At 45.1% G+C, this 15,671-nt stretch overlaps 1 protein-coding gene across 12 annotated transcripts in view; it reads right to left on the minus strand.

Moving 5' to 3' along the window:
• The window catches only part of palld (palladin, cytoskeletal associated protein), a 95,083-nt gene extending 80,971 nt beyond the window's left edge, over nt 1-14,112 (minus strand). For all 12 annotated transcript variants that reach the window (XM_090235960.1, XM_036978355.2, XM_090235956.1 and 9 more), the window contains exons 1-2: nt 13,883-14,112; nt 10,252-12,216 (exon numbers count right to left, since the gene is read on the minus strand). In XM_090235960.1, coding sequence (XP_090092086.1) covers nt 10,252-12,215 — 1,964 coding nt within the window. In that variant the 5' untranslated portion in view covers nt 12,216; nt 13,883-14,112. The remainder of the gene's footprint in view (nt 1-10,251; nt 12,217-13,882) is intronic.
• Nucleotides 14,113-15,671: the final 1,559 nt, after the last annotated feature.

A 15,671-nucleotide genomic window follows, 5' to 3' on the forward strand; every position in this document is an offset into this window, starting at 1 on the left:
TGGGAGTCCCATGGGGGGGCGCACAATTGGCCCAGCGTCATCCGGGTTTGGCCGGTGTAGGCCGTCATTGTAAATAAGATTTTTTTCTTAACTTACTTGCCTAGTTAAATAAAGGTTATATTAAACAAAAATCTAATTTAAAAATGTAAAAAAAGGTTGAGGAGCTGGAGTGTACACTGAATACCACGCGCTCAGGGACCGTAGGACTCTCGCACCAAGACCACAGACAGCTGCAGTCGCCCATGACCACGGGAGACTGCGCCCAGCCAACAGGAATGCCTCTCCCAGTGGGAATGTAAAATGTTGACACTACTAGCTCATCACCAATTCATTACCCTGAGAGTGAATGTACAAAAGGCCTTTTTAGAGGTGAAGACTGGGGATCTCTTGCCAAGACCTGGCAACCCCATCATGGGAAATTAGCTTTAAAATGAGGGAGATACAAACACACCACACCTATGCAAACACACCACACACACACACACACACACACACACACACACACACATTCATGTACACACCTGAGAACACACTCACACTAGAGAGTAAATTATATAATGAAATTAGTGTAATGAGGAACAAATGGTAGGGAAAATAGCACATAGAAAATGTGGGTGCGTGAGAATGCCTTTTGAGACAAGCATGCCATAGGGTGGGGGGGGGGGGGGGGGGGGGGGGCAGGAAGGAAGGAAAAGCTATCTATTTAGTATCTGTGCTGGTATCTCATTTGATAAGATTAGCAGTTGATGTGCTTGTTATAATCAATCTTATCAGCAGACTCAACAGCCTTGGTTTCTCTAATGACTGCCTCGCCTGGTTCACCAACTACTTCTATGATAGAGTTCAGTGTGTCAAATCGGAGGGCCTGTTGTCCAGACCTCTGTCAGTCTCTATGGGGGTGCCACAGGGTTCAATTCTCGGGCCGACACTCTTCTCTGTATATATCAATGATGTCGCTCTAGCTGCTGGTGATTCTCTGATCCACTTCTATGCAGACGACACCATTCTGTATACATCTGGCCCTTCCTTGGACACTGTGTTAACTAACCTCCAAACGAGCTTTAACGCCTTGTAACACTCCTTTCATGGCCTCCAACTGCTCTTAAATGTAAGTAAAACTAAATGCATGCTCTTCAACCGATTGCTGCCCGTACCCGCCCGCCCGCCTAGCATCACTACTCTGGACAGTTCTTAATTAGAATATGTGGACAACTACAAATACCTAGGTGTCTGGTTAGACTGTAAACTCTCCTTCCAGACTCACATTAAGCATCTCCAATCCAAAATTAAATCTAGAATTGGCTTCCTAATTCACAACAAAGCCTCCTTCACTCATGCTGCCAAACATACCCTCGTAAAACTGACCATCCTACCGATCCTTGACTTTGGCGATGTCATTTACAAAATAGCCTCCAACACTCTACTCAGCAAATTGTATGTAGTCTATCACAGTGCCATCCATTTTGTCACCAAAGCCCCATATACTAACCACCACTGCGACCTGTATGTTCTCGTTGGCTGGCCCTCGCTTCATATTCGTCGCTAAACCCACTGGCTCCAGGTCATCAATAAGTCCTTGCTAGGTAAAGCCCCACCTTATCTCAGCTCACTGGTCACCATAGCAACACCCACCCATAGCACGCGCTCCAGCAGGTATAATTCACTGGTCATCCCCAAAGCCAACACCCCCTTTGGCCACCTTTCCTTCCAGTTCACTGCTGCCAATGACTGGAACGAATTGCAAAAATCACTGAAGCTGGAGACATATTTTTTTTTTTACCTTTATTTAACCAGGCAAGTCAGTTAAGAACAAATTCTTAATTTTAATGACGGCCTGGGAACAGTGGGTTAACTGCCTGTTCAAGGGCAGAACGACAGATTGTCAGCTTGGGGGTTTGAACTTGCAACCTTCCGGTTACTAGCCCAACGCTCTAACCACTAGGCTACCCTGCCGCATATCTCCCTCACTAACTTTAAGCATCAGCTGTCAGACTAGCTTACCGATCACTGTACCTGTACACAGCCTATATGTAAATAGCACACCCAACTACCTCATCCCCATATTGTTATTTATTTTTTTGCTCTTTTCCACCCCAGTATCTGTACCTGCACATCATCATCTGCAGATCTATCACTCCAGTGCTACTGCTAAATTGTAATTATTTCGCCACTATGGCCTATGGCCTATTTATTGCCTTACCTCCCTAATCTTACTACATTTGCACACACTGTACATAGATTCTTCTATTGTATTATTGACTGTACGTTTGTTTATTCCATGTGTAACTCTGTGTTGTTGTTTTTGTCACTGCTTTGCTTTATCTTGGCCATGTCGCAATTGTAAATGAGAACTTGTTCTCAACTGGCCTACCTGGTTAAATAAAGGTGAACTAAAAAATAAATAAAAAATCATGACCTTCCTAAGAAGTTGCTATGACAGATAAGAAACATTGTCCATATTACCAAGGCTATCTCCACAGCCAGGTATCTATCTCTTTACTACTAGCAACATCACACTCTGCCAACATCTCCTTTATTCCCCCTCCACTCTCACTCTCTCTTTTCTCATTTGAATCTCACATCTACCCATGTCTGTCCAGTTGTCTCAATATATGAGGATGAGGACCGAAGCCCTATGGTACCATATGGATTACAGCTATAGCTGAGTTATCTGTTACACAAGGAGGGGGAAAAAAGTTAACATTGGCTGTGCAAATATGAGCTTTTAATTTAAACAAGAATCCTATATTTGATGACAAATTCCAACCTCAGCGTAGGGAATGCCGTGTGCTCCTGGTGATGGAAAAGCTCCCTTGTTTGGATTTCATCGCAAAATTCCTCTCTAGCTTCTCATCTTCCTCAAGTTTCCTCTGTGGTTGTGTGTGTTTGGTTTATTGGTATGTCTTTCTTAAAATATTGTAATTAAATAGTAAGGAATATGCAGGCTAAATGCTAAACATTCTGTACATTTTGATGAACCATCATCACCTTTAACTGCTAGGCAGTGAGATAGCCGTTGTTCACTGCATCCATGTGATACTTTTCCTTAGCATATCACCCCTGATATCAGATTACAGTGTATTTCCCAAAACACATCCCCTCTGCAACTCCTGGGGTACAACCGCAGGGAACAGATGTGACTGTGACACACACACACAGGGAGGTATATTCATCCTTAAAATCCTCACACAGGCAGGGAGGTAACTTCATCCTTAAAATCCTCACACACATGCAGACCCCACTTGGCCTATGTAAACAAACCCTGCATGCATAAATCCATACATACATACAGCGCCTACAAGGCCTTTGTGCAAATTACACTGTCTGCTATGCCAAACCCAATGTTTACATACTGGCATGCCTCTCCACACCTGGAACTGATTGGGTGTATTGTAGAGGTATAAGATCCCTGTACAGCTCGAATGAAGATGTTACTCATTCCTTGTCTGCAATGTAGGAGGGGATATGACCTCTCAAATCAAATCAAATTTTACTTGCCACATGCGCCAAATACAACCATAGACCTTACAGTGAAATGCTGACTTACAAGCCCTTAAGCAACAATGCTTTAAGAAGTTAAGAAAAAACTAAATGTGTTAAGTAAAAAATAGATAAGTAAAATATAGAAAATAGATAACAAAGGTAACAAAAATGTAACAGCAGCAGTAAAATAACGGGCAAGGCTATATACAGGGGGTTCCGGTACAGAGTCAATGTGCGGGGGCACCGGTTAGTCGAGGTAATTGAGGTAATATGTACATGTATATGTACAGGTAGAGGTAAAGTGACTATGCATAGATTATAAACAGTGAGTAGCAGCAGCATATAAGAGGGGTCTGGGTAGCCATTTGATTAGCTGTAATGGGAGTCTTATGGCTTGGGGTGGAATCTGTTAAGAAGCCTTTAGGACCTTCACTTGGCACTCCGATACCACTTGCCGTGCGGTAGCAGAGAGAACAGTCTATGATTAGGGTGGCTGGCGTCTTTGACAATTTTTAGGGCCTTCCTCTGACACCGCATGATATAGAGGTCTCGGATGGCAGGAAGCTTGGTCCCAGTGATGTACACTACCCTCTGTAGTACCTTGTGGTCGGAGGCCGAGCAGTTGCCATACCAGGCAGTGATGCAACCAGTCAGGATGCTCTTGATGGTGCAGCTGTAGAACATTTTGAGGATCTGAGGACCCATGCCAAATATTTTCAGTCTCTTGAGGGGGAATTGGCTTTGTCGTGCCCTCTTCACGACTGTCTTAGTGTGTTTGGACCATGGTGTATTACAGAACTAGGGCCAGTCCAGAACCAGAAATACTTTGTAGAATTTTCTCGTACTCAACATTTTCCTGACGTCGTCCCCACAGTGACCGTACATACATTTCCCAACCAGAAGCCATGGATTACAGGCAACATCTGCATTGAGCTAAAGGCTAGAGCTGCCGCTTTCAAGGAGTGGGACACTAATCCGGACGCTTATTAGAAATCCCGCTATACCCTCAGACAAACCATCAAACAAGCAAAGCGTCAATACAGGATTAAGATTGAATCCTACTACACCGGCTCTGATGCTCGTCGGATGTGGCAGGGCTTGAAAACGATTAAGTACTACAAAGGGAAACTCAGATGCAAGATGCCCAGTGACACGAGCCTACCAGATGAGCTAAATGTCTTTTATGCTCGCTTCGAGGCAAGCAACATTGAAGCATGCACGAGAGCACCAGCTGTTCTGGATGGCTGTGTGTTAACTCTCTTGGTAGCCGATATGAGTAAGACTTTTAAACAGGTCAACATTCACAAAGCCGCGGGGCCAGACGGATTACCAGTACATGTACTCAAAACATGCGCGGACCAACTGGCAAGTGTTTTCACTGAAATTTTAAACCTCTCCCTGACCAAGTCTGTAACACCTACATGTTTCAAGCAGACTACCATAGTCCCTGTGCCCAATGAAGCGAAGGTAACCTGCCTAAATTATTACCGCCCCGTAGCACTCACGTCAGTAGCCATGAAATGCTTTGAAAGGCCGGTCATGGCTCATATCAATAGCATTCTCCCGGATACCCTAGACTCACTCCAATTTGCATACCGACCCAACAGCTCCACAGATGACGCAATCTCAATCGCACTCCACACTGCCCTTTCCCACCTGGACAAAAGGAACAGCTATGTGAGAATGCTGTTCATTGACTACAGCTCAGCGTTCAACACCATAGTGCCCACGAAGCTCATCAATAAGCTGAGGACCCTGGGACTAAGACTTCTGGACTTCCTGATGGGCTTCCTGATGGGCTGCCCCCAGGTGGTAAGGGTAGGCAACAACACGTCTGCCACACTGATCCTCAACACAGGGGCCCCTCAGGATTGTGTACTTAGTCCCCTCCTGTACTCCCTGTTCACCCACAACTGCGTGGCCAAACACGTCTCCAACACCATCATTAAGTTTGCTGACGACACAAATGGTAGGCCTGATCACAATGAAGAGACAGCCTATATGGGGGAGGTCAGAGAACGGTCAGTGTGGTGGCAAGACAGCAGCAACTCCATCAATGTGAGCAAGACAAAGGAGCAGATCGTGGACAACAGAAAAAGGCGGGACGAACAGGCCCCCATTAACATTGACGGGGTTGTAGTGGAGCGGGTTGACAGTTTCTAGTTCCTTGATGTCCACATCACAAACAAACTATCATGGTCCAAATGCACCAAGACAGTCGTGAAGAGAGCACGACAAAACTTGTTTCCCCTCAAGAGTCTGAAAAGATTTGACATGGGTCCCCAGATCCTCAAAAAGTTCTACAGCTGCACCATCGAGAGCATCCTGACCAGTTGCATCACCGCCTGGTATGGCAACTGCTCGGCATCTGACCGTAAGGCGCTACAGAGGGTAGTGCGTACGGCCCAGTACCCTGGGGCCAAGCTTTCTGCCATCCAGGAAGTGTCAGAGGAAAGCCTATACAATTGTCAAAGATTCCAGTCACCCAGGTCATGGACTGTTTTCTCTGCTGCCGCACGACAAGCGGTACCGGAGCGCCACGTCTAGGACCAAAATCTCCTTAACAGCTTCTACCCCCAAGCCATAAGACTGCTGAGCAATTTATCAAATGGCAACAGACTATTTACGTTTACCCCCCCATTTGTTTTGTACACTGCTGCTGCTCACTGTTTATTATAACCTGTAACCCGCACACTGACTCGGTACTGGTACCCCCTGTAGCCTCGTTATTGTTATTTTATTATCTTACTTTTTACAATTTATTACTTCAGTTTATTTGGTAAATATTTTCTAAACTATTCTTGCACTGCGCTGTTGGTTAAGGGCTTGTAAGTAAGCATTTCACGGTAAGGTCTACACTTGTTGTATTCGGCGCATGTGACAAATAAAGTTTGATTTGATTTGAATAGTCTTCACCAGGATACGAGGCCTGTTCTCTTTGTACCACACACCAGTCCCAGAGGAATTCTGAATGTTATTGTGTGTCTGTCCTAGTGAGTGAGATGGATGAAGAGCAGAGGAACAGTGTGTTTATGAAACGCCTTAGCTCAGTCTTTTTACCCTGATACACCATCCATTTACCTGGAGAACACACTAAACATACACAACTGAAGCAGTTGTCTGGATGTTGAGGTGGAAAACCCCTGACATTTGTTCATACCAGTGAAACCAACACCAGTAGATGTTCTTACATATCTGCTTCGACGTGTTGTCAACATATTCATTTAATACTGGGATGTCATTTGAACTTCCTAGACATTGCAAATTCCATTGGGGACTGTGAAGTCATTATGCAACATCTTTATGAATTTTAAACACCATAGTGCCACCTAGTGTCAATAGACAGAAAACAAGTCAAGCCTTAAAAGTGGGTATCTGCAGGATGAAATAAGTGACAAAACATCTGTGTGACGTTCTATCCAGATCCCTATGACTTGAAGTAAACAAGACCTCAGTTCCACATGAACAATGCATATATAATTCAAGACTTCTAAACATCCAAATCAAAATCCCAGACTGATTTTACAAGCAACATTCACACATAAATCAACTATGCTGAACAAAAATATGAACGCAACATGTAAAGTGTTGGTCCCATGTTTCATGAGCTGAAACAAAAGATCCCAGAAATGTTCCAAACACACAAAAAGCTTATTTTTCTCAAATTAGTTTAGTGAGCATTTCTCCTTTGCCAAGATAATCCATCCACCTGACAGGTGTGGCATATCAAAAAACAGATTAAACAGCATGATCATTACACAGGTTTACCCTGTGCAGGTTACCTTTAAAAGCCACACTAAAATGTACAGTTTTGTCACATAACACAATGCCACAGATGTCTCAAGTTTTGAAGGAACATGCAATTGGCATGCTGACTGCATGAGTGTCCACCAGAGCTGTTGCCAGAGATTTGAATATTAATTTCTCTACCATAAGCCGTCATTTTAGCGAATTTGGCAGTACGTCCAACCGGCCTCACAACTGCAGACCACGTGTGACCATGCCAGCCCAGGATCTCCACATCCGTCTTCTTCACCTGCGGGATCGTCTGAGACCAGCCACCCGGACAGCTGAAGAAACTGAGAGTTTGCACAACCAATGCATTTCTGCACAAACTGTCAGAAACCGTCTCAGGGAAGATAATTTGCATAATCGTGACCTGACTGCAGTTTGGCGTCATAACCGACTTCAGTGGTAAACGTTCACCTTCGATGGCCACTGGCACGCTGGAGAAGTGTGCTCTTCACGGATGAATCCCAGTTTCAACTGTACTGGCAGATGGCAGATGGCAGATAGTATTGCGTGGGCGAGTGGTTTGCTGATGTCAACGTTGTGAACGTTGACATCAAGGGGTTATAGAATGGCCATGGCATAAGCTTCAGACCTTGAACACAATTGCATTTGATCGATGGCAATTTGAATGCACAGAGATACTGTGAAGAGATCCTGAGGTTCATTGTCGTGCTATTCATCCACCGCCATCACCTCATGTTTCAGCATGATAATGCTCGGCCCCATGTCGTAAGGATCTGTACACAATTCCTGGAAGCTGAACATTTCTCATTTCTTCCATGGCCTGCATACTCACCAGTCATGTCACCCATTGAGCATGTTTGGGATGCTCTGGATTGATGTGTACGTAAGTGTGTTCCAGTTCCCGCCAATATCCAGCAACTTCACACAGACATTGAAGAGGAGTGGAAAAACATTCTACAGGTTACAATCAACAGCCTGATCAACTCTATTTGAAGGTGATGTTGCGCTGCATGAGGCAAATGGTGGTCACACCAGATACTGACTGGTTTTCTGATCCACGCCCATACCTTTTTTGTTAAGGGATCTGTGACCAACAGATGCATATCTGTATTCCCAGTCATGTGAAATCCACAGATTAGGGCCTAATTAATTTATTCAATTGACTGATTTCCTTATCTGAACTGTAACCCAGTAATATCTTTGAAATTGTTGCATGTTGCGTTCATATTTTTGTTCAGTGTGTATATAGGTTAGGGAAAACACAAAACAAAAACAATATTCCAGTCTCAGCCCATATTAACCTCTCCCCCTCTTGCTCTCCTTTTCACTCTCCCCCTCTCCATGACTGCATTGCTACACTGGCCGTGTCTGAATAATCACACTAGCATACTAAATAGTATGTGAAATTTTTAAAATAGTGCTCTGAATGCTTAATCTAATGCGCAATTGCATTGACTCCCACCATTCCTTCATTTTGGTACAGGGCGTAAATTTATGGACTCGGAAAGGACTAGTGAATTCTATTACATCAAACGCCGAAATGAGTATGCAGTTTAAGTATGTGGTACAGTACACTAGTATGGGTATTCGGGCATGGCCACTGTCTCCTATTGGTCAAATACAACACTACACTACAACCTTCATATTTCCCAAGAAGGTGTGGAGAGGTGAAGAGGTGGAGAGTGACAGAAAACGCTGTGTCATGACATTGCTTACGTTTCAGGGCCTAGCTCCTGTTGGCCTGGAGACTATTTATACAGCAGAGGAAGAGGCCCCTTATAGCTCACCAGGACAGGAGAGAACCATCAGAACCACGGCCCCAGGCCTCTCACCCTCTGTACTCTGTTAGTCAACCTCAACCAGGCAGGATGAAGGCCTTCTCTTCGAAATGAACCCCACGCCCGGCCTCAACTAGACATTAACAAATATAGGCTTGTACAGCCTGAGTCCATTGGGCACAGTAAATGATTTTATGTTTGAAAAGTGTCTCAGCTTAGTTTCCTGTTGGACTGGTCCAAATCCCTACAGCCAGGGGGTGCTATGTAAAAATAAAAAAAATGTAAAGAGCAGAATGACTGCCCAGGCAGAAACTCCCTGACCTGACAATGTCTCCACTAGCACCTGGTCGCAAGGCTTATCGGTTACTGTGGTTACACACAGTGTAACTGTCCCAACCCCACAGCAGGTGTTCTGTGGAGGCCTTGTCGACACCCTACAGCTCTCAACTCCTACCACCTCCCGCTCCCTCAACATCCCACTCCCACACCCATTGAGCAACCCTATCTCTGACTGAAGGCTCTGCTTCCTACCACAGACACCACTCTATATGAGTATGTGCCCAAGTGTTTAAGTTGGATCTTTTTCGCCATATATCCAAATCCTCTCACAACAAAACTCCAAAGTTACCACATGTCCAAATGGGGAGTCAGTCACATTAAGTTGGTAGCAACTTAACTAGGGAAGATGGGCTCGTGGTAATGGCTGGAGAGGAATCAGTGGAATGGTATCAAATACATCAAACATGGTTTGATACCATTTCATTTGCTTCGTTCCATCCATTATTATGAGACGTCCTCCCCTCATCAGCCTCCACTGGAGTCAGTGTGTTTGATTTGACTCCCTTACCCGAGGGGGATCATTTCAAAAGTCTCCATCATGGAGATCCACTTCCCTTAGAGGTGAAGGAAGTTGGTGTGAGACCAACAAGAGGATCAACTGCCTTGCAACGATAGCATTAAATGTAGTATGATGACAGAGTTCTGATCTTTACCCACTACATCAAATGGGTAACACACACCATTGGAGATCTTAATAAAAGGATAAACAGATATACAGTAGCGTATAAATAAACTTAAGTTTATGTTGAGGAACATGCAGCAGTCATATTTACTATACTGTTAATGCACACAATGAATCTCTTGTGTTCTACCACTGGTGTTAACCGTCTCATTCTACTGATCACCAATATGATCACAACCAAATCAGGCTTCCACCTAGCACCATTCTCCTTACCTGACCAGTGGCTGAGGATTTCCTGCCACCCTGCACTCCAGTCGGATGGGGTGTCCCTCTGCCACCTCCTGGCTCTTCAGCTTCTGGGTAAAGTGTGGCAGTGACAGGTCTCCATCTACACTCTGTGCTCCACTGAGCTTCTCCCCCATCAACTGGGCTCCACTGTGCCGCTGCTCCCCCATCAACTGGGCTTCACTGTGCTGCTGCTCCCTCATCAACTTGGCTCTACTGTGCTGCTCCCCCATCAACTGGGCTCCACTGTGCTGCTGCTTCCCCATCAACTGGGCTCCACTGTGCTGCTGCTCCCCCATCAACTGGGCTCCACTGTGCTGCTGCTCCCCCATCAACTGGGTTCCACTGTGCTGCTGCTCCCCCATAAACTTGGCTCCACTGTGCTGCTGCTCCCCCATCAACTGGGCTCCACTGTGCTGCTGCTCCCCCATCAACTGGGTTCCACTGTGCTGCTGCTCCCCCATCAACTTGGCTCCACTGTACTGCTGCTCCCCCATCAACTGGGCTCCACTGTGCTGCTGCTCCCCCATCAACTTGGCTCCACTGTGCTGCTGCTTCCCCATCAACTGGGCTTCACTGTGCTGCTGCTCCCCCATCAACTTGGCTCCACTGTGCTGCTCCCCCATCAACTGGGTTCCACTGTGCTGCTGCTTCCCTATCAACTGGGCTCCACTGTGCTGCTGCTTCCCCATCAACTGGGCTTCACTGTGCTGCTGCTTCCCCATTAACTGGGCTCCACTGTGCTGCTGCTCCCCCATCAACTGGGCTCCACTGTGCTGCTGCTTCCCCATCAACTGGGCTCCACTGTGCTGCTGCTTCCCTATCAACTGGGCTTCACTGTGCTGCTGCTTCCCCATCAACTGGGCTCCACTGTGCTGCTGCTTCCCCATCAACTGGGCTTCACTGTGCTGCTGCTTCCCCATCAACTTGGCTCCACTGTGCTGCTCCCCCATCAACTGGGCTCCACTGTGCTGCTGCTTCCCCATCAACTGAGCTCCACTGTGCTGCTGCTCCCCCATCAACAGGGCTCCACTGTGCTGCTGCTTCCCCATCAACTCATTCACACTCATCAGATTGGAGACAATTGGAACCCCCGTCACACTCAGAGGAGGGACACCCGTCACACCCATTCCACCCATCATGCTTGCTGGCTGGATACCCAAGCCTGGCTCACACTGCTGTGGTGCCCCCTGTTGGATGAGAGGCTGTGGGGGGACAGAGGCAGAGCCCTGGGGGGCCGGCCAGTGGCTCTTAGGAGACAGATACCCGCTGTCGGGAGAGGAGGAGTCTTCCTCCCCCATTTGCTCCGGCCGGGCGGAGCCTTTAAAGATGGAGGACAGCTCCTCGATGAAGGTGGCAGCACGGCTACAGAACTCAGTGGCGGAGGCAGCCCGTTCATTCAGCTCTAAGCCCTCGTGGACCAGTCGGGGCTTGTCCTGCTTGTAGACTGGGGTGATGTTCTTGTGGCAGACAAACTTCTCAGGCAAGGCCACGGCTTCGCATGTGGCCTGTATGGGCCTACTGAGGTGGAAACTCTGGCTGGAGGTGACTTTGACTGAGTGACTGTCATCTGGGGAGTGGGCTTCGGTTTGGTGGGGGAAGCTGGGGCTTTTGGTCAGGTATTCTGTGGTGTTGAAGGGGGTGGGGGAGGGGAAGTAGAGAGCCGGCTCCTGGGTTCTGGGAATAGGAGAGACAGTGACTCCCCGGTCTTCTGCATCACTGAAGGCCTCCCGAGCCAGGTCCAGGCTGCGGTTGATCTCGTCTTGGCTGAGGAAGGCGGTAAGATCTGAAAAGTCCCCAACTCCGTTGTCCATATCCGCCATAGAGTCCAGGTATAGATCCCCATCAGACGACGTCTCTGAGAACACCCCTCCGTCTCCCTCTAGAACCCTGCCCCCATCCTTCATAAGCAGAGAGAGGGGGAGGGACTGATTCCATCTCCCGTCCTGCATCCTGAAACACACACACACAAACATGACATTCAGTTAACACAGTAGATATAGCCAGACACTAATTATAAACAACATACACATAGTCATCTGAATAAATAAAAACAGACCTCACAGTGAACAGCAACACACCCTCCCTCATCAACCTACAGTTGAGGATGATTTAGGCTGGCATTCTTTGGGCTCAGCTGGTTGGTATTAACAAAGGCTTTTGGGAGGTCAAAGTGTGCATGACTGGCATTTGTCACCATCCCTCCCTCTCCCTAATTGTCTATTTCCATCACTCTCCTCTCGCTTCCTTATTCTTCTCTCTCTCTCTCCCTCTTTCTCTGTCTCTGCAACAATTCACTACAAGTATAAAATATTTAAAGTTTTAACCATGATAATTAGAGTTGTACTGTCCATACACTTCAAAAGACTAGATAAACTACAGCGGCAGCCACACAAACACACACACCCAAGTGTGCACACCTTCACAGTGGGATTGTTTTGTTTTGGTCATACCACACATTTATGAAACTCTCCACTGACAGTGGTCAATAGCTCAAGCATAGCTCTGTCACTTCCTAAACAGGTGGTCTGGAATACACATCAGATGAAAGTCGAAGCATCTATATGCATATGTAGAATGTGCTTGGGAACATAGGTGTGTACAGTAGGCGTGTGAGCTCCATGACTATAATGTAGAGGGGAATCTACTATAATGTAGAGGATGGAGCGTGTGAATGAAACCGTACTTGCAATAGTCACTCTGTATAGAAGTGAGTGTGTTTGTGTGTCAGTATCGTATACTGTACATATACGAGTGTGACATTCTGCCTTCTACGGCGGCCAGGAGACCAGGTGTTGTTATTTTGAATCCCCTTGGGCTATGTTTCACAGCAGCAGCACAACCCCACCCGCAATAGGCAGGGTAGCCTAGTGGTTAAAGTGTTGGACTAGTAACCGGAAGGTTGTGAGTTCAAACCCCTGAGCTGACAAGGTACAAATCTGTCCTTTTGCCCGTGAACAGGCTAACCCACTGTTCCTAGGCCATCATTGAAAATAAGAATTTGTTCTTAACTGACTTGCCTGGTCAAATAAAAAATAAATAAATAATGGCCCCCTGCAGTATAACCCTTACACAAGACACACACATGCATACAAACATATGTATACACAGTCAAGCACAAGGGATAATATTCTCTACAGAGGCTGTTACTTTCCATGTGAAAAGATGCATTAACTATACTACATTGATTAAATATGAATGGGAAATATTAAAACTAATTGACAAAAGGTCAATGACTACTGTCAATGGTCAATGCCGTCAATTACAGAATAGAACAGAGTACGTAATTCCCGCTATCAGTGTTCAATAACTATGTACTTAGTACATCCATTTTAATGTACTTTAACATAACTTTAATATCTTGTGAAAATAACCATATTTTACGAGCAGCCCTGGCACTAACCTGATCTCAAATGCAAAAGTGAGTATCCTCACATACACTGACAGTAAATTGATATCAACAGATTTTTCTAAGCGTTTTTCTAATATCCAAAATTCAAAGGATCTCTTGATTGCTGATAAGCCGTAAGTAGCATTTCAATATAAAACAAAGGAACAACAGCGCCTCCAGGACATTCCACTGATAATGTCAACAAGAAATGAGAAAGGACAGCCTTACCTTAAAGTTTTTGTCCAAAGGTATTGTCCCAGTCTAGTAGTTCCAGTTTGCTGTTAAGATTATATGTCTGTGAGAATAGACAGAAGCGTATTTTCCCAGCAGAGTAGCTTTTTTGGTCGTGCAGTGAGTGCGAGCACTGTGAGCAGGTCGAGGTCTACTTGAGTGGTTCCTCCAGTGTGGCCTGCTGTCCCATCTGTCCCAGCATCTGACCGCTCACTGTGTCTGGCTATATTTGGCCCCGGGCTCAGATTTCACAGCCAGAATGCTGGTGAGAGAGAGAGAGAGAGAGAGAGAGAGAGAGAGAGAGAGAGAGAGAGAGAGAGAGAGAGAGAGAGAGAGAGAGAGAGAGAGGTGTGGGGTATTTGAGAAAATCACAGGGGTGCAATGTTTTCTACTGATGACAATAAATACAGTACTTCAATACGCAGAACAAAATACTTACACATACACACATAACATCTGACACATGGAACTGCTGTCAAACCCACACAGCTGGTGGTCATGAAAAATGTGTGTACTCTGCTACCTACAGAGTACATGCATCTGTCAGTACCATCCCACTGGGCACAGGTGTCAATTCAATGTCTATTCCACATTGGTTCAATGTAATTTAATTGAAATGACTTGGAAACAATGTTGATTCAACCAGTATATGCCCAGTGGAATAAATATGGTGGAGGAGGAAGTTCAGGCTCTCTCAGTCACAGGCTGGATTAGGAACTGATGCTGATCTTAGCTCAAAGCTTGACATCACTCTTCTCTCTGAACTGTAACTCTGCTCTATTGTGGCCAGTTGAGTTCACTCCTCGACCCGAGATCTGCTGCTGAGCCTCTGAACAAGCTATTATTAGTATACTAGACTCTTCAGTGTTATTAGTATAGACTCTTCGGTGTTATTAGTATAGACTCTTCAGTGTTATTAGTATATACTATTCAGTGTTATTAGTATAGACACTTCAGTGTTATTAGTATAGACTCTTCAGTGTTATTATAGCCTCTTCAGTGTTATTAGTAGAGGCTCTTCAGTGTTATTAGTATAGGCTCTTCAGTGTTATTAGTATAGACTCTTCAGTGTTATTAGTATAGACTCTTCAGTGTTATTAGTATAGACACTTCAGTGTTATTAGTATAGACTCTTGAGTGTTATTAGTATAGACTCTTCAGTGTTATTAGTATAGACACTTCAGTATAGACTATTCAGTGTTATTAGTATAGACTCTTCAGTGTTATTAGTATAGACTCTTCAGTGTTATTAATATAGACACTTCAGTGTTATTAGTATAGACTCTTGAGTGTTATTAGTATAGACTCTTCAGTGTTATTAGTATAGACTCTTCAGTGTTATTAGTATAGACACTTCAGTATAGACTATTCAGTGTTATTAGTATAGACTCTTCAGTGTTATTAGTATAGACTCTTCAGTGTTATTAATATAGACTCTTCAGTGTTATTAGTATAGACACTTCAGTGTCATTAGTATAGACTCTTCAGTGTTATTAGTATAGACTCTTCAGTGTTATTAGTATAGACACTTCAGTGTTATTAGTATAGACTCTTCAGTGTTATTAGTATAGACTCTTCAGTGTTATTAATATAGACACTTCAGTGTCATTAGTATAGACTCTTCAGTGTTATTAGTATAGACTATTCAGTGTTATTAGTATAGACTCTTCAGTGTTATTAGTATAGTCTCTTCCATGTATGAGTGTTTTTTGCACAATGGAGGTTGGGGACCAGGGTAACTTATGGTCAAAGTTCATTGCCTTCTCTGAGCCCCCATCCTCTCCAG

The sequence above is a fragment of the Oncorhynchus mykiss genome, chromosome 5 (assembly GCF_057628025.1).
Source record: "Oncorhynchus mykiss isolate SJ-2025 chromosome 5, ASM5762802v1, whole genome shotgun sequence".
NCBI lineage: Eukaryota > Metazoa > Chordata > Actinopteri > Salmoniformes > Salmonidae > Oncorhynchus > Oncorhynchus mykiss.